Source organism: Peromyscus californicus, unplaced genomic scaffold, assembly GCF_007827085.1.
Source record: "Peromyscus californicus insignis strain IS unplaced genomic scaffold, ASM782708v3 Scaffold_18__1_contigs__length_77618521, whole genome shotgun sequence".
NCBI lineage: Eukaryota > Metazoa > Chordata > Mammalia > Rodentia > Cricetidae > Peromyscus > Peromyscus californicus.
The window spans coordinates 63,882,259-63,903,632 of record NW_026294480.1 but is presented as its reverse complement, the minus strand read 5'-3'; the positions used below and the strand labels follow the sequence as shown (position 1 = coordinate 63,903,632).

At 39.6% G+C, this 21,374-nt stretch overlaps 1 protein-coding gene across 6 annotated transcripts in view; it reads right to left on the bottom strand.

Annotated features, from left to right (window-relative positions):
* Positions 1–4,132: 4,132 nt before the first annotated feature.
* The window catches only part of Xrcc4 (X-ray repair cross complementing 4), a 257,737-nt gene continuing 240,495 nt past the window's right edge, over positions 4,133–21,374 (bottom strand). For 5 of the 6 annotated variants that reach the window (XM_052743627.1, XM_052743626.1, XM_052743629.1 and 2 more), the window contains one exon: positions 4,133–4,703. In XM_052743627.1, the coding sequence (XP_052599587.1) occupies positions 4,598–4,703 (106 nt within the window). In that variant the 3' untranslated portion in view covers positions 4,133–4,597. Of the gene's footprint in view, positions 4,704–20,784; positions 20,859–21,374 lie in introns of all 6 variants that reach the window. The other variant, XM_052743628.1, reaches the window with a different exon arrangement.

Here is a 21,374-nt window from a genome sequence, read left to right as displayed (position 1 = left end):
GTGGGGGACAGCAACTTCCTGGGAAACTGTCACTTGAAATCTTTGGAAAATGAATTACATTTCCTTGCTAGTTTAATTCCCCCTCCCTTTAAAGGGCCACTCAACTAATAAAACTACAGAAAGGGAAGCATTAGTGTTTAGCAGAATACTCACGTTAGAACGAGCTCTGAAAAGCACAGGTGGCAGGGGCACGACAGGCATTGTTTTCCTTTGTCATTCGTCTTTAGAGTCCTTTGCTTCTCTCTGCCAGCTTGCTCGGGTTTTTTCCCCTTTAGTTTCCCCGTAACTTATGGATTGACTTCTCCAGAAAATCCATATTCAGACAAGTCATGAACCCCACTCAGCCAGGTCACTTATTCCTTGGCCTCCCAGTCTTATCAGCTTGACGAAGGCTGTGAAACAAGTCAGCATGAAATGGTATAAAACAATGTGTACCATATTGGTTAGCCATTGAGCTGTGGCTCAAAATCATCCAAGTCACTATCAATTGTGGTAAGACCTGAAGTCCTTCAGCAGACGCATTGGCCCCCGTACTTATGCTTTTGACCCTAGGACTTCTCCGTAGCTGCCGCACGGGTCATCAGCAAGAATTAAAATATGAGGGATCAAGGCATCCAGGCCACCACTAGCAGAAAACAGCAACCAATAAATAATTGTTTCTTTTTGCACTCCCCCATGCATAGTTCTGAAAAAACACCTAAAGCGTTTCTTCCAAGATCCTGGTGAGAACACATAATGCCCACGTGGTAGCCATCTTGATAGGCCATCTCTGCATTGTCTTCTCCTTTCCTGCTTTTACCCTGTGTCACACTTCCTTGATGTCTGGATTTTATCCCTACAAATACTACCTTAATAAAATTTCTTGTCTCAGTCACAGCTTTGGGCAAAAAACACAGCCCAGAGGCAAAGAGCTTACAGGAGGGTCTTGTATAAGCAGGTTACCCCATCATTGTTTAATCTACCCATGCTTGACTGGCTAAGTATATCCAAGATCGCCATCAAGTTGCAAAGTCTCTATAAACAAAGCAAATGGTTCAAGACTCATCCATATTCCTTCAACTGGAACTTTGGCCACCAAAATCTCTGCTGCTTTTCAGGAAAAAAAATCCCCTATCAATATGGAGATAGGGGTGTCTCTCTACTGCAGAATCAAGAGTCTTTAGTGGCAATGAGAACTTTGCATGAAAGTCTATTCTCTATGAGATTGTGGGATGTGAATATCAGATGACATTCTTAAAGGGCAGGAAGAAAAAAATCAACAGGCAAGCAATAAAATTCATGTCGAATTTTACTCAAATATGGGAGAGGAAAATTAGAAATCATGGATAAATGAAAAGGATAATGGGGCAGGGAAAATATGAGCCAAGTACAGTCGGGATAGTATTGTATACTGAGGAGATAAGAGAGTTACTGGTCAGAAAGAAAGTGGACAATCGTTTCAAAGCACCCTTTACAATTAGAATACAGAGAAACTCAGTTTAGGTTAACACAGAGAACATCTCCAGTGAAATCTCATCTGAAAAGCATTTGCTAGAAATTGTCAGTACCCTGGTGAAAAACTTAAATCCAGACAAGAGCCATAAATATGTGTGGGGAAGGTCTCATGGGTGTCATCCTTTCCCCTTACAATATCGTTAAGATGAGGCAGATATGTGACTGTGTTTTCGGGGATTATTAACTCACAGGAAAATTGAGGGGGCTTACTTTGAATGTAGATGACAGATATTTGTGATGGGTCCTACAAATGATACTGAGTATAGGGATGAGAGAGATGTGAGATGATGAAGATTGATTTTTTCTGGGCCATGTCTAGCAAAAGTCTCATTGACCAGCTGTTCACTTTTTTTTTCTTTTCTTATTCTCAGATATCCTAAAAGAGCTCCATGAATTCACAGTTAATTACAGAGTAGTTTCAGCTTCTCAATATATGGTCCTGTTCTGAGGGTTCCGGTCTTCATTTACTACAGTGTGAGCTCTATGGCAACAGAGTGCTTACCTGTGTTGCTCAGTATCACATCCCATGCCAAGAACAAAACCTAGCACAAATGTTCAGTAACTGTTTGTAAAATTTCTCCAGATGGCCCAGTTCTGTACTTTGTGTATAACCTTTCTTTGGTAAACATTTGTTGAACTGAACACCCAATAAAGAGTTGCTTAGCTCAAAGACACAGTGTCCTATATTTTATAAATCTGAATTATAGGTCATGAAGCAAATCTTTTTGAAAGTAGATCTCTGACCCTTTAAAACCATATAATAAAGACACCTTTTCTGTGCAGGGACTTTTTCTTCCTTCCCTAATGAATCCTGGACCATATCTGATGTCAGCCCCCAACTTACGAATTTTACGCTGAAGCCACCCTCTAGAACTGAAATCCATTCAAAGAGTCACGATGTATTCCAACTCAGTTCTGTGCCTTACAAGTCAGTCAGTGGTCTTCAGAACACTTTATTTTAGAGCAGAGACAGTGGAAGTCATGAGCATAAACACGGCTTAGCATGGCAGGCTATGACCACCTTGGAGAGCTGTCTACAGTGTGCATGAAACAGAATGCCCTGCCTTTCATGTCTCCACAAGGCATGAACAACCTGTGGTTATAGGCTGTGTGCACCCTGTTGTAACCAACTCAATCAATGTGACAGAGCAATGGATGAACATATCCATTGTTTACAAAGCTAAAAACAAATTCAAAACTTTCAAAATCTGATGAACTTTATGGATGTTATTGTCACTAAGACTCCCCTCTTTTACTCTACGCATACTGGCTGAGTACTTTAATTAGCTTCGTACTATTTGACTTTTAAAAGTGCCTTGGAAAGATCTAAAGTATATATATCTAAGATTATTGAAGACTCACCAGTATAGTAACATTCCTGGGTGACTACATAGGTTTGTTTTAGAATTATATTTATAATTGATAATTTATATAGACTTTTCTTATGTAAGTCATCAAAAAATTAAAATGTGGTAAAATTTCGTTCTTTTAAAAATATTTTTCTGCAGCCCAGCTAGCTTGGAACTCAGTAGGTAATCCAGGCTGGTCTTGAAACCATGGCTAATTCTCCACCTTTAACCTCCTGAGTCATGGGGTAATAGGCATAAGCCATATGTGGCAAAATGTAGGAAAATCGCTACACACACACACATACACACACACACACACACACACACACACACAATTTCATTGCACACATGTATGAAACTCAAGAATAAATGAAGAAATGTGAGTGCTTATGTATGTAATGTAACCTTCCATTTTGGAGATCAAAACAAAACAAAACAAAACAAAATAAAATAAACAAAAATATATGTATATATATTTATATATGTATATATACACACGTAAGTCTCTTTATAACTTTGCCTATTAACTTTGGAGGTAAAAATATATAAGTGATATTTAAAATCCTAAGAAGCCTAAAGTGGTGATATGGATAACGAAGAGCAGAGTGTTGAAGACTAAACCTAGAGTAATCAAGCTTTTAGCTACTGCGCAGAGAAGAATCAGCCGAGAAGCCTAAATAGTAGGTGGCAGAAAAAAGGAGGGCCGCCCAGAATATATGCTGTTCCAAAAGCCAAGAGCAGACAGCAGAAGTGATGGGCTTTATCAACAGTGCAGGTGACACAGAGTGGACCAGTACTGATCTGACAACATGCTGTGCAGTGTAACTTTGACAGGAGGGACCGGAAGCTCAGCGGGGAAGAAATGGCGACAGAATGCGGTTAGGAAGCAGGATGGTGAAGAGTAGGAAGAAATGTACCCAGTTTGACTGATGGCAGATCTGCCATGGTCTTTGCCTTCAAGAAGGGCTGGAAAAAGGTTATTTTGTTGTTGTTGTTTATTTTGTTTTGGTCCCCAAATGGTTATATTTACATATGTAAGCACTCATATTACTTTCTTTATTCTTGAGTAAAATGTGACAAATTTGTTCCCTATTTCTCCCCTCCAAATCCTTCCACAACTCTTTAATATGTTCCCTTCCCAACTTCATGTCTTTTTTAAAAATAACCCACTAAGGCCAATTGGTGCTGCCTGTGTGCACATGGGTGTGGGCCATCACTGGAACATGAGATGTCCACCAGTCAGTACTTCAGAAAGACAATTTACTACAATAAAGAAAACACGCAGTTAATAGTTTCTTTAAGAACACAAACTTTTATTAACTACCAGATTTCCAGATTGTTTACACACAACTTAAAGATATATTTTATATATGTCACCTCATAAGTTAAACTTTTCAAACACGTTGTTTAAAGTGCAATTCAAAAAGAATCATTTGAAGATGGTTTTTTTTTTTTGCCCTATTTCCCAAATCTTCCAAGAATCATTAGAAAGTTACAATAATATGTGAAGGAATATGATAAACGTGCCCTTTGGAACAAAACTCAGATTTAATAGGCAACACGAATGGTAGAGAAAAGTGTCCCTCTGTCATCCAATCAGATTGTCATGCACTTGTGGAATCCACTGTGTGTGTATGGTGAAGCTGCAACATAGTAACCATTGCTGCTATGTTGAAAGCCTCTCTTTTCATACGAAAGAACTGGATAAAGAAGGTACTTTAATGAACACCAAAGTCGGGTTCTAGGATTTGTATCTAATCAAAGATATCTTCTGGGCTGCTGTTTCTCAGGGTTTCTAAAGACATGTTTTCAGCAGAAGCGTGCTCCTCTTTCAAGGTCTGAGGCAGTGAAGAGGCAAGCCTAGAATAAAAAGAAAACCAGGATAGTTATCTTTTAGGTTTTTTTAAAATTTCTAATTTTTATTTTATTTTTTAAATTGTACATAATATATTCTAATTAGTTTCCTCTCCCTCTACCCCTCCCAGTTTCTCCCCAACTCCTTTCTCATCCAGATACACTGCTTTTCTGTCTCTCATCAGAAAACAAACAGGCTTCTGAAGGATAATAATAAAATGTAATAAGATAGAATGAAAACTAACACATTGGGTTAGGGCAAAACAAACAAACACAAGGAAAAGAGCCCAAGGGAAGGCACAAGAAACAGAGACCCACTCATTTTCACACTCAGGAATCTCATAAAAACACTAAACTGGAAGCCATAATATACATACAAAGGACCTGTAGGATAAAAGGCGAGAAAAATAAAGTTAAATAAAACAAAAGAAAACACAAACAGATAAAATTAAGCAACAACAAAAATAACTTGAATTTCCCGTTTTCTCTTGGCCATCTACTGCGGTGCATGCAGCCTACCCTCAAGAATAGTTTGTATACCCACTGAGACTCCAAGGTGAAAAATAAATTTCCATTTGCAAGCAGTTTTCAGTTAGACATGGTTCCTGGGTCAGGGATGGGCTTGCGTCCCCTTTTCTGTTCATCTCTAGGACCCCAGCTGGTTCAGACCCGTGCAGACCTGAGCACGCTGGCCCAGCCTCTGACTTCATCTGTGCTTCCATCAGGTTGATCTAGAGCGCCTTGTTTCCTTGGGGTCTTCCATCCCCTGTGGCTCTCATAGTCTCTCCATCTCCTCTTCTGCAGGGCTGAGCCCTGAGGGGAGGGATTTGATGGAGTCATCTTGTTAGGGTGGAGCCTTCCCAGGTCTCTCACTCTTTGCATATTGTCTGGCCATGAGTCTCTGTATTTGTTTTACCCATTAATATCCATGTTGTCCCTCAGTAACTGTTCTCTCTGATCACATGAGTTTCCTCTAATAGTCAGCTGATCAACTGATTACTTGAGTATAATTAATAATGACTCCATACCCACCGCAGATGGGGACAAAATGTACTGGTCCACCTCATTTATTGGGTCTACATATAATTACACAGTAAACCAAATTCTATTTAGACTTCACTGGATTTGATGTCTATATGTAAATGCAGTTTGTGAAACCAAGACAATAGCCTTGTTCACTTCATGACCACTGTGGCTGGAGGATCACAGAGCTCAGTCCAAGGAAGCATTACTCAGTATTAACTAGAGATGGTTTCAGGGGTAGATGTGATTAGAATCACATCAATCCATTAAATAGATACCTCCATATTTCTAGCTTCAAAGCCATGGCTAGCTTACTATAGCTGAAAGAGTCCAGGGCTGAAGTTCACACGTGGGTGTGAACCAGTGGTGTGGTTTAGGCAAGCCAATTCATCCAATGGGACTTCAGCTCTCTTTCCTGAAAAACTGAGGTGATGTTTTCCTTAATAGTGATGAGAAGATGAAACTAGGTGATGCAAAGGAAAATGCTTGTATATTCCCACAAGACACGCAGAAACTGTTAATTATCAGTGGCTAAATACTGAATAAAGTATTAAGATCTGGTAGTAGCAGAATAAAGGAGTAACAAACTAAAATCCAGAAATATCATCTATGTATGATTACTTTTAAATCCTTGCACCTACATTTAGTGACACAGATTATTAAAAATGAATTTACCATCCAGTCCTCCTTGGTCTCTTGACTATGCAGAATTAATCATGACTCGCTACCCTCAACATGGGATGTGTCGTTTTTACCCCAAGTAAGCCAAGGGTAGATAACCTGATTGTGTCAAGGTGCTATGTATTAATACAGTGTCAAAATGACAAGTACAACCCTTGGGAATTAATGGGAAATGCAGATGTAACTATCATAGCATGTAACCAAGTATCTAAAATGTACTTCATAAGAGGAAAAAAAAGGGATACTGTATACATAGCAGCTTATCATTACACACACACACACACACACACACACACACACACACACACACACACACATACACACACACACACGTTTTCATACAAGTATAAACACATACAAATGCACACACATTTTTTTCTCTAGTCTGAGATGTCTTAGTTGCTTTTAGCTCTCTTGGGTAAAATAGAGGACTGAGTTATGTCAATTATAAGTCAGACTTGGAAAGGCCTCTGCAATTTTGTTCACTGTCTAGACACTGTACCCCTAGAAAACAGAGGTCTATCAATTCTGTTTTGAAATATCAGCAGAGGATGAAAGGATTATCCTGAAGGAACAGACAGAAAGAAAGATTCCCCATCCTACACTTACACCTGCTGTCTGTCTACAGCCTGGTGCTTAAGAGACAGATTCAAGCCTTGTAGGGGTCCTGAGCCCTGATAGGTGCAGCAAGCATGGCGACAGACAGGAGTGTACAATTCTCAGGCCTCACATCCACAGTGAGTCAACAGAGAAAGTTCAGAATTCTGTCCACACAAAAGAAAAGGTAATTTTTCACAAGTGACAACTATTTCAGAGATGTTCTGTAAGTTACAGAAGACAGAAAAATTAAAACAAAGTTTTAATTTTGTACATCTTTACTACTTAGGATTCAGGTAGAGGTTCAATGGCAGGTTAACAAAAATAAATGTGTAATAATATCAAGGCTTCCAGGGGATGTCATATAACTAGATACAATATTGTTGCTAAGATATTCAACATCTGAAATTACTACTGAAAACTTGTCAATATCTGCCAAAGATAAGAAAATGTTTCTACCTGTGGCTCAGGAATTCACCACTAGGTAGACACTTAGGACATATGTACATGCACACATACACATATATAATCATAGAGGTGCTTTTTAATAGTAAAAAACTAAAAACTAAACAAATGTCTCAACAGGAAAATGGCATATCTATTTCTGAATTTTCACATAATAGAATATTATACAGCTACACACAAGCACAAATCTTAATGAGATATTGATCAAGGCACAAAAGAATGCACAGTACCGCATGGCTCTACCTAAAAGTCAAAATCACAAAACTAAGCAATACTGATCTTTGAACAGTAGCATATGTGCGAATGTGTTGTGTGCACACACGTGTGTGTATACAGTATATATCTGTGCACTTGTGGGTGCTCTTCTATATCTGCTCTTCCATGAGATGTCATTTCTGGGTCTTTTCAGCTCCTCTGTGACAATTTTCTCAGATTTTGTGGCTTTGGCTGTGGTGGGGAGGTTCATAGAGAAGAACAGGAGATTCAGTGCCAGCTTAGAGAGCTTGGTTTGGAAGTGAAGGGATCTGAAACACCAGCAGGTTATCCATCTCCTTGGAGGGAGGGTATGGTAGGGAAGTGCTTACACAGGAACAGAGCTCAGGCATCTTCAGAGGAGGGCAGACATGGCTGTCAGTGCCTCATCACTGGTCACTACAGCAAAGGGGAAGGGGAAGAGATACCCAGAGGAGGGCCATCAAAGAGAAAATGCATTGATATGGACACTGGAGATTAACACTGAGAGGACGGACAGAGAAGTGAGCAAAAGGAGACAGAGCCGTGACTCGAGACAGGACTAACAACTTGAGCTGCTGCCGCTTGACCCAGGTCTGGCTCTCACTGTAATGCTGACTGCTGAAGCTCACACTTTAGGTAAATTATTTCACTCATTATTAATTATCTGGTGCTGAGAAGAATAATCTGGAAGGAAACTGTTAAGCTTAAGATTTATCATGGAAGGACAGGCAGTATTTTCTCAGGAAGGAAGAAGTATTAAACTCCCAGATCGCAGCCATCACACATTGAAGTGCTGAACCATCATCACCCAGGCACCTCAGCAGGACAGCTGGAGCAACTGTTCTGCTGATGCTAAGAACAGTCTACACAGTTAAACTTGGCTTTACTCTCTCTCTTCGTCCTGGGGCTTGAGTAGTGGCACATGAGCATCTGCCTGTAAGCACATGCACAGCACACACACAAACACAGAAAATGCAACTTGAAAAAGTCGATGTGGCCAAGAACTGCTGGGGCATGTCAGTATTCCTAGTACATGGGAAGTTGAGGCAGTAGGATTACATGTTTGACGTGAGCCTGGGCTAGCTTGTAGCTCACAAATCAAAAGTTGATCTCTAAAAGCTCCCCACTCCCCCCTTAAAAAAAGAAGCCTACTATCCAATGGTTTGACTTTGGATGCGTAAGGTCAAGTCTTCATGAGAAAGACTAAGAAAAATCCCACAAAACCCAAAGGGGGAAAAAAAAACCCATAAGACAACAACAACAAAACTGAATCAAAAGATAAGGTCCTGCCCAGATGAAGCAAGAAGACCACTATCATACTGACTTTGAACAGAGTTCCTATCATGCATTTTACAGGAAACTTATGAACTCCCAAACTCAACGACATGACTACCATTCAAATAAAATATTAAATAATGAACTTATAAATTAGATGTCACTAGTTTATTTTTAAATAAGAAATTAGTACTTAGAGATATATTGAGTGTTAGGACAGGAAGAGTAGCTGACCGATTTCTATCTGACCTTATAAAAACCAAGGCTTCTCCTAAACAAACTAATGGACTGAAGCCACCAGGACCCAGTAAAAGAAGAGGCTCACACTGTCTGGAATTCACAAGTCTAGACGTCATTTCATTGGCCTGAGAAAGTGAAAGAAGAGGAGCAGACTCTCCTGGCAACCCAAGTGGCAAGCAGGAGCAACTGCATTCATTAGTTTCAATTAAATTCATACCTATCTTCTAATACACATGACCCTGCTGTTCAAACATGAGCAAGAACACAGAAATGCCATTTGGAATATGTTACATGAATAAAACAAGAAAAGAAGAAAAACAAAAAGTAGTCATATTTAACCCTATAATGCACTTAATGATTTATAAACATTGTAAAAGGATAATTCTAAAAATGTCCTGTAAAAGTATCTAGAATAGATTTGAAAAGATTACGGATGAATGAGATGGCTCAGCATGTAAAAATTGTTGCCACAGAAGAATGATGACCCAAGTTTGATCCCTAGAACCCATCCTAAAGGTAGATGAAGAGGACCGACTCCACAAAGTTATCCTCCAAGTTCTGCATACAATTCAGTTTTAAAAACAACCATTGGGGCTTGAACTTGCCTAGGCTCAGTGTGCTGGGCTCTGCTGACTCCCCATGGGAGACTTTGATTTAGGGGATGTGGGGATGTGGGGTGGCCTGGGAGGGAGGGCTAGGGGGTGGGAGGAGGTAGGAGGTAGGAGGTGGGATCTGTGGATGGTATGGAGAGTAGAAAATTTCTTAACAAAGAAAAATGAAAAAAAAAATGAAACCAACCATTAGATAAACAGATCCACAATCCGTAAGAAGGGAAGCACTCAGATAGAAATTTCATAACAATAAATTGAACACTTGCTAAACATATTTGGATAAATAAATTATTGTGGCAACAAGCCACATAATTGGTAGACTAGTTCACACAAGCTTTAAAAACCAGTTTTGAGTATCTTCAGCTCCACTCTGTGTATTTACTGGGTTGAATTGGCACAGGTGATGTTTGCTATTGCTGCTCGGCACACTCCTCATGGAACCTTCTGGGGAGGGCTCTGCTTTATTTTACCTGGCACCATATTTGGCACACAAATGTTCCAGTGATTGCAAGAATTAACAACGACAAATGACTAAACGAATGAGGTAGACAGTACGGAGGAGAAGACTCAATAGTCACACGATCCACCCAGCACGCAACAGTGAACGAGGTAGTAAGCAGTCAGGAAGCAAAGTCAGGGTGTTAGCCAAGGCTTTCCTCACTCCAAAGTCAACAGAACCTGTGCCACACTTATTAATGGAGACTATGAATTTGTGTGTTTCCTCCAGGGGATGCTCCTGTTCTCAGGAGGGTGGCATAGATGTGGAAATGGCATGTCTTAAAGTTGTCCTGTGAGGTGTTCTCGGGAAGGGAAGGAGACCTTTGGTGTAAATGTTAGGAGACTACTTTCCTTCATTAACTCCTCTACTGTTTCATGGGAACAGTCCACAACAGAAAGCATAGAAATCCTCCCATAACAACATTTTTAAGTAAAGTGAGTGCCAAGTACAGAATAGTCTATGCAGAAAACTAGATCATATATATGTATTTACAGAAACATGTGTACATAAGTGCATGAACATATGTGCTTGTGTGTCTAGAACAGGTCTTGAAAGTGCTATGGACAGAGATGGTATATGTTTGACTGGGAAACTGTGATAACTTATACTAGATAGTCTCCTTAACTGCCAGTATGTGTACACACACACACACACACACACACACACACACACACACACACACACACACACTGTATTTTAAAAAGTGTTTTAAGAAAAAAATGATTCACTTTCTATCCTAACTTACATTACTAACAGAACTATCTTATAACGTCTTTCAAATTTATACACTTACTCTTTAGTGAGTTTCTTTTCTAAAATTCTTTTTTTTTTTTCATTTTTCTTGAATCAGGTACATTTTGGACTTACCAAAATAGGATAGATAATGGAATTATTTTCTCTGAATTTGTCAAATGCAAATGGATTAGACATTGTTTAGGTATTTATTGCTTATATACACAGTATATTGTACTTTTGTATATAGTTTTTCTTATATTAGTTATAACTTTTTTCCTTTTTTCTTTTTATTAAAATGGAAAAGGGAAAAAAGAACAAAAAGGAAGCTTGTTTACCAGTGTTTCCAAATGACTCTGGCATTGGATGCTCTTTTCTCACAATCTCTCAACCATCAACATTCCAGGAAACCAGTGTTCTCTGAACAGTCAACATTCACTTGCCCCCTGAGGATATGATCTATTGACTTGGGCTCCAGAATTGAGTAGTCTAATGAAAGGAAATGGAAATATAGAAAATGAACTCCAGGTTTAGGCAAGTCTAGTGCTGGAGCAGTGGAGAACGGTCTTCTGAGCCACAGAGGGGAATGACTTCTCAAGAACATAGGACCAAGGATGGCTTCCCACAGTATAGAAGGAGCTGCTGTAATTCCTATGACTGGTGCTACATTCACATAATGTAGCACCTTAGAACACTCTATCATCCTGTAGTCAGAAGCTTGGCTTAAAATTTAAGGTGTTGGCTGGATGGTGCTCTCCTTTGGAGGTGCTGGTGGAGAAGAAACTGCTTCCTACACTTTTCATATTCTCGAACTCTCCCACTTTCAATGTGGGTAGCTGTAACATTCTCACATCACCATCACGTTTATGCTGCTGGCTTTTCATTTTCTCTCATTTCCCTCCTGACTCTACCACAGAGTGATTACACTGGACCCACCTGGATAACCTAATATTACATCTGTGCTATTAGAAAGCCAGCTTATTAGCAACCTCAGTTCACTTGCAAACTCAATTTTTGCTTCCACGTGGTCAAATACATTCTCAGAGTCCAGGGATTACAAATGCGGTCATTTTTGGAGTATTATTCTGCCATCATTCCATCATGCATTTTGTTAGGGCTCAATTGTTGCTCCAACTGACCAAGTTAAATACTTTTCAGGAAAACTGATTAGAGCAGGAGGCATAAGAACATGCTATGTAAAGCCCAGAGCTAAAGAAGCCCTTGGACTGGTTGGCAGATGACTTGGAAAGGCATCTGACAGATTCATGTAAGATGACCCAAAACATCATACAAAATACATGTTGGGTCTTCTCTAGAGATTAATGGAACCAGAAATACTGACACAGGCTAGCCAGAAGTGTTTTTTTTTTTTTTAATTTTAAATTATGAGCTCACACAATGACTTTTCTAAGTAGTTCTGGAGTTTATACATTTATATGCTTAAAGTTCACATTAGTACTTTCAGCCCATTTTTTTGGCATGTTTGAAAGAGGCAAGTTGTGTTAAATGAATGGTCTTTCAATCTTCGTGGCTGTGGTCTCAACAGGAAATGCTGGAAAATTCTTAGGCACACACATCCTCAGAAACCAATCAACTGAAGAACCTAGAATACTGAATTTTCTTTTTATATAACCCATTAAGTTATTGTTCGCTATTACTGTTAAACTTTTTGGAGTGTCAGTAAACATAAATGTCTTCTAGTTGGCTACTGAAAAACAAGTCAAGGATGAAATAAAATCTGCTGCATATGTCTGGTTCTTCTCAATGGGGATTACTAGCTCAGTCTCTCAATAATCAATCAAGAAAGAGAATCAACCAGCAAAAATTAAAATATTCAAGCAAGAAAATATAACACTTGCTTGGAATTAGGAAATTCACAAGCATATTTACTCCACCAAAACCGAAGAAGTTATAACCACCCATGGGAACTATTTATCTGGGTTCTTTAGTCTGGTCATAATTACCTTCAAAAATATATATATATATATATCTTCAAATTCTTCCCCAACTATTATTCTACAGAAAAAAAAATCTTAATTCTTTTAAGTTACCATCTGAATTACGCTTTTTGTTTTTTCATAAAAGAGGTTTGTTTGTCACTACAAAAGAAAAAGGATGTTTAGGTTTGATATTTCCCATTATACCCCTGAACACTTCTCTATGGCTGGATAATTTGTAACTAACTACAAGAAGCACCTTAAAGAACCACTGTAATAGCCAGAATCTCTCTACAGCTGGAAGCACGAATTCATTCTGCAAGTGGTTTTTTATATGTAGACGACTTTCAACTCAAGAAATGCTTTTTAAGGTTTGTTTTAAACTCAAGATATATTTTTCAAAAATGATATAAATAACATACAAAAACTTCTTGGCCTATGATATAGACAAGTTATTAGAAAGCAGTAATTACAAGAACTGAATAATCAACCCAAACCATAAGAACATGTTCTTCATACATTCCATACTTCAGCATTTTTAAGTCTCAGACATCATGCTATCCCTTGATACAAAAGTCTATCTAGAACTAGAAAAGTCAAATGCAACTCTGTATTTCTAAAAGTTCTTACTCCTAGAATGCTACAGAGGAAGTACAGCTCATGAAAATACCATAGATAATTTTTTTAAAAAAATCTCATTTCCAAAATTTATTAAAAGAAATCATTACATGGTCCATTATGATGCACTCTCTCGGCAGTTTTTTTTTTTATATTTCTATTTTATAATTAATTTAATTTTACCTATCAGCCACGGATTCCCCTGTCCTTCTTCCTCCCACCCTCCAACCTTCCCCCCCAATCCACCCCCGATTCCCACCTCCTCCAAGGCAAGGTCTCCCCTGGGGATTCAGCTCAGCCTGGTAGATTCAGTTGAGGCAGGTCCAGTCCCCTCCTCCCTACACCAAGACTGAGCAAAATGTCTCAGCATAGGCCCTAGGTTCCAAAATGCCAGCTCATGTACTAAGGTCAGGTCCCGGTCCCACAGCCTGGGGGCCTCTTAAAGATTTCAAGCTAATCAACTGTCTCACTTATCCAGAGGGCCTGATCCAGTTCTATGGGGGATCCTCAGCTATTGGTTCACAGTTCATGTGTTTCCACTAGTTTGACTATTTGCCCCTGTGCTTTTTCCAATCATGGTCTCAATGTCTCTTGCTTATATAATTCCCCTTCTCTCTTGCTGATTGGACTCCTGGAGCTCCACATGGGGCTTGGCTGTGGATATCTGCATCTGCTTCCATCAGTCACTGGATGAGAGTTCTATCATGACAGCTAGGGTGTTCGGAGATAATTTTTTACAGCCTGGAAATTTAATTATTTTTTAACACAGTTCTATTTTGATATGATCACCATAGAACGATGTGAGTTGCACAAAGCTATAAAGAAGTTGATACTTCAACATGGAAAGAAGGAATAAATCCTGGGGAGTGGAGATAGTACTTAGTCAAATGCCACACATTACTAAAATAGAGGCTGAGTAAAACAATCTTTCAGTTTCTCCTTGAAGACTACTGTTCTTTCCCCACCATGTCTCCTAATTCATAGTCACAACCATGTTCTGTAGATCCTATAAACATCACTTCAGAGTGAAAGTTTTATTCATTTTTAAAATTTTCTTTCTGGGACAGGGTCTGATTAGACCTATGCTGCCTTGAACTCACTATGTACTGCAGGATGACTTTGAGCTTCTGGCCCCCGACCTCCACCTCTTTATAGACGTGTATATGTACCTTTATATACTTGGTTTTGTGGTGTTGGAGATCAAACCCAGGACTTTGGGCATTCTACTACATAGCCTACAGATCCAGATCCCCAGGTAACTTTTACTTATTTTTTCCTGGAAAACATAAAGTAGGCCATCTTACCAGTCATAGATGGCGTTTTTTTTTTTTTTTAAATCTATTTACACATGTACGGGGGGGGGGGGCAATTTTTCTTTCTTACATATGAAATAAATGGTTATTATTAACTTTGAAATAAGACAAGTTTTCTTCCATAGCTTAGTATCTACAACAGGCTTCTGAGCTTAATAGAGAGATGAATATATGAGCTAAAAAATAAATGTAACCTATTCTTTGTATTTATCATAGAGATATTTAAGCTCAAAAATGTACGATAATAGCTTGACATCACTCAGAGAACATGTGTAACTGAAATAACACTCACAACAGAAATCATTTTCAATCTTTGTCTGTGTAAATGAGAAGATTTAGATACCTATGTACAGCAGGAAGCTTCCTCCCACAAATTTCTTTTTGGTTGGCTGGTTTGGTTGTATTGTTTTATGCAGTACTTAAAATATTATGAAAACTAAATGTAAAGTATTTAGTAATCTTATGCCAAGTTCCTTACATAACCAATAACCTCATGTTCTTACAGTCTCTATTATCCAGATGAAAATAAAACCATAGACACAATAGTGATTCACTAAGGCCTCACAACTTGAAAAGTGGCCAAGGCAGTAGTTGACTCCAGGCCCTTCTACTCCCTCATGATCTTAACCATTGCTTTTTCTGTTTTCCTCTTTGCTTCAATGTTCTTTCCTGTTATTATAGGTTCAAATTCTACCTAGGAAATTTCAGCTAAAAATGTTACATCCTTCATGTACCTTAGTATATGTACAATGTACAATGTACACTATAGGACTATTTTCACATGTTGTAAACTCATTTTTACTGAGTTACAACATGGCTATGTGTTATCTTGCTAACTATAATGTATGAAATTCAAACCAGGACCATTTATATTGCTAATGCCCCTTTAATGCAAAAGGTGCTTACAGCCAGATTATGAATGCTATTTTTAAAAGTCATTAACATCTCCATCTTGACTGACAAATACTTAGCAAACATTCAAAGGAGAATTATGCATTACTGGATGTTGTCTGCATAATATAAAACTGACATGGTCACTGCCTTCTTTGAGCTTACAATCCAAAACAGATGTCATGCTACGAATGAATACCAAAAGATCAAGGTGCTTTCACTGTGTCTGCTCAGCGATAGAAAAACATTTCATGAAATGTTTACATTAAATTTCAGGAACAGGGCAAATTTTGTGTTGTGTGTGAATGCATGTGTAAGAATAAATTTTACATTCAACAATTGCTAAGGTACAAACTTTATGAATGCAACATTTTGTCTCTCTAAGAAATCAAGAGTTCACATCTGTGCATCTAGGACTTTATGAGAAGAATACAGTTGTCAATCACCACAGAACAACCACTGTACACATGTGTACCAGATGCGTCCATGTAAAATAATCCAGCGTGTTTTACAGATGAATCACTGAAAACCTAATTACACATCAGTCCTAGTTTATTAGCAACAGGTCGACTTATGACAAAGCCATATGGTACAATCCACCAAGAAGTCATAGAAAATTTAAACGTTGCTACTTAGAGATGTTCAAACAGCAACTCCGCTTGTGCTGTTTTGCTTTGTTCTATTTGTGACAAGGTAAGTGATGATTGTGTTTTCAATAAAATATCTTTGAGGTAGGCACGTGTTGCCATCTCATTGTTATACTGATAAAGTATATTACCTTATTTTGAACACAATGAAAACAGTTAGTGCTCACAAAACTCTCACCTACATAATTAATGACAGTTAAGGCAAAAATTCTTTTTTAATATCTCAGATTATCAGCGTGGTACTGACTATTACAGGTATTTTACTTCTGTATATAGTTGAAATGTTAACTATATATATATATATATAACATAATTTATCTGTAATAAATAAATAAACAAACAAACATATATATGTTGACTTACTGAAAATAAACAAACACATGTAAACCTTGCCAGGAAACACTCACCCTTTATAGCATCAGCCCTTAGAGCATTAAGAACCACTAGTCTGTGTTTAAAAAACCTCTTTGCCTATTTACATAGCAAGTGCCATGTGATAAATAAAATTATCTATTTAGTGGAAAAGTCTTTTAAGAATTCAATTTTGTGTTTCAAAGAGAATATTTAAAACAAAGAAAAGCAGCACATCAAAATACACTGTGAATGAAATTCTTATCTGATAAATTGTTTTTATTATAGAAAGTTTTACTGTGTTAGAGTTAAAACCTTTCCTTTCCATTTGGACAAAAAGGGGGAAATGCTGTGGAATATTTCTTTAGTCTGTGTAAAGATGTGTCACTGTGACTGGTTTAATAAAGAGCTGAATGGTCAATAGCTAGGCAGGAGAGAACAGGCAGACTTCCAGGCAGAGAGAACTCTGGGAAGAAGAAAGATGTGGAGGGCGCAGGATGGGCAGTACAGAGATGAGGAATGACCCACATGGAAGCACATAGGTTAAAAAATATGGATTAATTTAAGTTATTAGAACTAGTTAGGAACAAGCCTAATCTAAGAGTCCCTACGTCATTATTTCTGGGCTGGCGTTACTGATGAGAAAACACTACTACACTTCGCATAGCACAGATTGTTGTTGAAGGGTTAAAACAAAGGCCAGAAAGTTGGTGGGACATCGTTGTATGTTGGAAGGGGATGGGTCTGGGAAGGGTTGGAGGGTGGCATATGATTAAAACACATTGAACAAAATTCTCAACAAGTCAAGGGACAGAGAGAGAGAGAGAGAGAGAGAGAGAGAGAGAGAAAACTAATGAGAGAGCAGAGTAGATGTTATAGTGGACATTCTCAATGTACAGTATATAACTGTATGAAAATGTCCTTATGAAACACAATACCACTTACAAGGGATATAACCATGAAACTTTTAAACATAAAAGATTCATTTTGTTAAATTAAAAACAAACTAAAAATGAAATTAAATTGATTTTAATTAAAAAAGAGAAAACACTAGTCACTCTTCAATCATTTCTAATATCTAAAATTATTTTGTGCAATATTTGACACAGGACACATATAACATGCAATGGAATAATACATCAAACTGCTAAAATGTTTCCATTTAAATTGAGAATCCAGGTGACCACTGGAGCTACATCCATATGTCTTCTTGCATACTCAGAGAGCACAGAGATGCAAGCTTATCCATGTTTTTTTTTGTGTGTTAAACACTCCTGTACTTTAAAAATGGAAAGTTCCTTATGTCTAAATCTATTCCTAAATCTTTTGTGTAAAGGCTGTTTTCCTTTTTACCATGATAAAAACAGAATTACATTATGGCTAATGTTCTGTGACTTGTTATTTCATTCAGCATTAGTAAATAAAAAGGGTTCATCTCACTTAGCTAAAATGTTTCCTAATATTGTAGCATGGATTTATATAATTTACTTTTATTACATTTGTTACAACAATACTGCTATGAGAAATTTTAGGTATACCTTGAAACACATATATCAGGATTCCTCTTTTTATGGCATGAATCTTTGGGTCATAGTACATGCTAATATTTAATTTTTTGTTATTTTTACAAAATTATGTCAAATTGTTATAATTAGTTAATTTCTACCATCATTATTGCTGCATAAATGTTCTAGTTGTTGCAAGATAGTGGTGGCGCATGCCTTTAATCCCAGCACTTGGGCCAGGTGGATCTCTGCGAGTTCGAAGCCAGCCTGGTCTACAGAGTGAGATCCAAGACAGGCACCAAAACTACACAGAGAATCCCTGTTTCGAAAAACCAAAGGGGAAAAAAAAAGGTTCCAGTTGTCCAATTCTTTACTAACATTTGACAGTAAAAAAACTTGTGAAAATGTTTTATTTGTTTTTTTAACTTTTATTGATTCTTTGTGGATTTCACATCATGCATTCTGATCCCACCCATCACCCTTCCCACTCCTTGCATCTGCTCTCTGCCCTTGCAACCTCCCCCTCAAAACAAAACATAATTGGAAAGGAAAACCAAAAGCCAAACAAAACAAAGCCAAATTAACAAAAACAAAACAAAACAAAAAAACAAGCCAAAACAACAAACAAAACAAAGAGCAACACAAAAGGGGGAAGAATCCCATCATGGAAACTGTCCTGTGGCCGGCTGAGGCACACAGTGGACCCTTTAGTCCACTCATCTTCACTTGCAAGTGTTCATTGCTGCTAGTCATTGGTCTAGCTGGAGGCCTCTGGCTTCTGCTGCACTCTTGATAATGGGCTCTCCCTGGGGCTTCTCTTGGATTTTCTGTGGTTGTCATGGGTCATGGGAACCCTGCAGCTTTGGATCTGTAGGTTTGTCCCTTTCACATACTCCACCAGTGAGCTCTCCTACACTGCCTAGGCCAGCCCACCTAATGCAGCCTGCAGCAAGGAGCTGGGCCAGTTCTCCTGCTCTCTGGCCTTCAGGTCCAGCTCACCCACACTCACTACACCAGGCCCAGCTCACCCACACTCACTACACCAGGGCCAGCTCTACTGTCTTGTGCAGGCAAGGGGCAGTGCCCTCTTCTCTCTAGATTGGTAGTGTCCTGACCAGGTGAGGTGCACACCTATAGTGAGGAGTGGGCCATCTTTCCTGATTGTGTATGTGTGTTGCAGGGATGGGGTGGGGGGCACCAGCTCTCATGCTGCAGTATTCAGTGAAGGGCAGGACCAGCAATCCCAGGGCCAGTGAGGTGCGGGGCCAGCCCAGCCCAGCCCTCAGATTCCAATAGGCTTGGTTCCTATGACCCCGGTGGCAACACAGGTCATGGTCATCAATACAGACCCCAGCTGCAGCAGGACCATAGACCTACACATGGTCCTCGGAAGCAGCCCAGGCCAGGGCATCACCCTGGCCCTGGTGACAGCACAGGCCGCCCAGAGTGGTATGGCCCTGGCAGCAGCATGGTCCAAGGACACTAACATGGTCTCTGGTGACTGACCAGACTCCAGCATCATAAGGTCCTCAGCAGTAACAGGCCACGGACATCAACTAGGCCCCTGGATACTCACATGACCACAGCTTGTGGCCTAGACCCCAGGCATCCATGTTGCCTTTGGTGGCAACATGGCCATGGACATTAATATAGACCCCAGTTTTGGCAGGAAAATGGACCCAGGCATGGGGCTAGGCTACAGCCCAGGCTCAGATGTCACCATGGGCTAGGTGGTAGCTCAAGCCATCTAGTATGGCATGGCCCCTGTGGCACTTGGACACCAACATTGCCCCAGGTGGTAGCCCAGACCCAGACCCCTGGCATCGGAATGGCCTTCAATGGTATAAGGAGCTATGGACATCAATTCAGACCCATGCTGCTATAGGGCCATGGACCCAGACATGGCCCTTAGCAGCAGCCCTGGCCTGAATGATGGCATGGCCTCAGGTGACAGTGCTGGCCACTCAACTTAGCATGGGCCTGGCAGTGGAACAGCCCTCAGACACCAACATGGTGATAGCTTGTGGGCTAGATCATAGGCAACCATTTGGCCTTTGGTGGCACTATGGGCCACTGGACATCAACACAGACCCTGGCTGTGGTAGGATCACGGACCCCAACGTGGTCCTTGGCAGCAGCTGGGGCCTGGGTGCAGTATGGCCCTTGGATACGAACCTGGCTCCAGGTGGTGGCCCAGACCACAGGCCTCTGCATGGCCCTAGTGGCAACAGGATCCACAGACATCAACTCATGTCCCCTCAGATGCTTCACAGCCTTGGACCAAGACTGGCCCTTGGCAATAGCCCAGACCCAGACATCCTGGACTCTGGGGTAAGCAGGTCATTCACATTAGTGTGTTCCTCACCACCCTCACCTCTTCAGCTCCACCGCTCTCCTCCCTCTCCCACCTTCCCATCCTCTACCACTGTGGTGTCTGACTGCTGGGTGCCAAAGGCACCAGGTGGTACCTGCTTGAGTCCTGCCCATACCAGCCTCACGGCAGGGCATGGAGCTGTTGCTGTTGCTGTGTTGCTGCCCAGAGCTAGCGTGTTAAAAAGAGACAAAAAGAAAAAGAAGAGTAATAAAAAAACCAACACCATAGCACTAGGAAGTAATTCTGATAGCATTGCCATCACAGTGCTGAAATGTAGAAGACACTGGTATCTCAAGTCCATAAAATGATAAATAAAGGAGACAGCATTCAGTCTTAAAAGTGTAATACTAGAGTCAAATGTCAGGCTGCAACTTATAGCATTAGTTCATTTAACTAATTTAAAACATTTACAACAGTACCTGGCACAGAGCAAGAACTCTGTAATGATAATGACTCTATTAGTAAAATTCACAGTATTAATGCATAAATGAATACAGCATGTTCACATGGAGTTCTTGTTAACAATGAAATGCTGATACAATTCCCTCTGGAATGACTCCAAAGGGACTACACTACACAAAAGAAGTCACACTGAGGAGGACTACGAATTTATGCTTCTATGTAGCATTCTGGAGAAGGCAGAAGTACTGTCATGAAGTCAGGCCAGTGGTTGCCAGGGCTGTG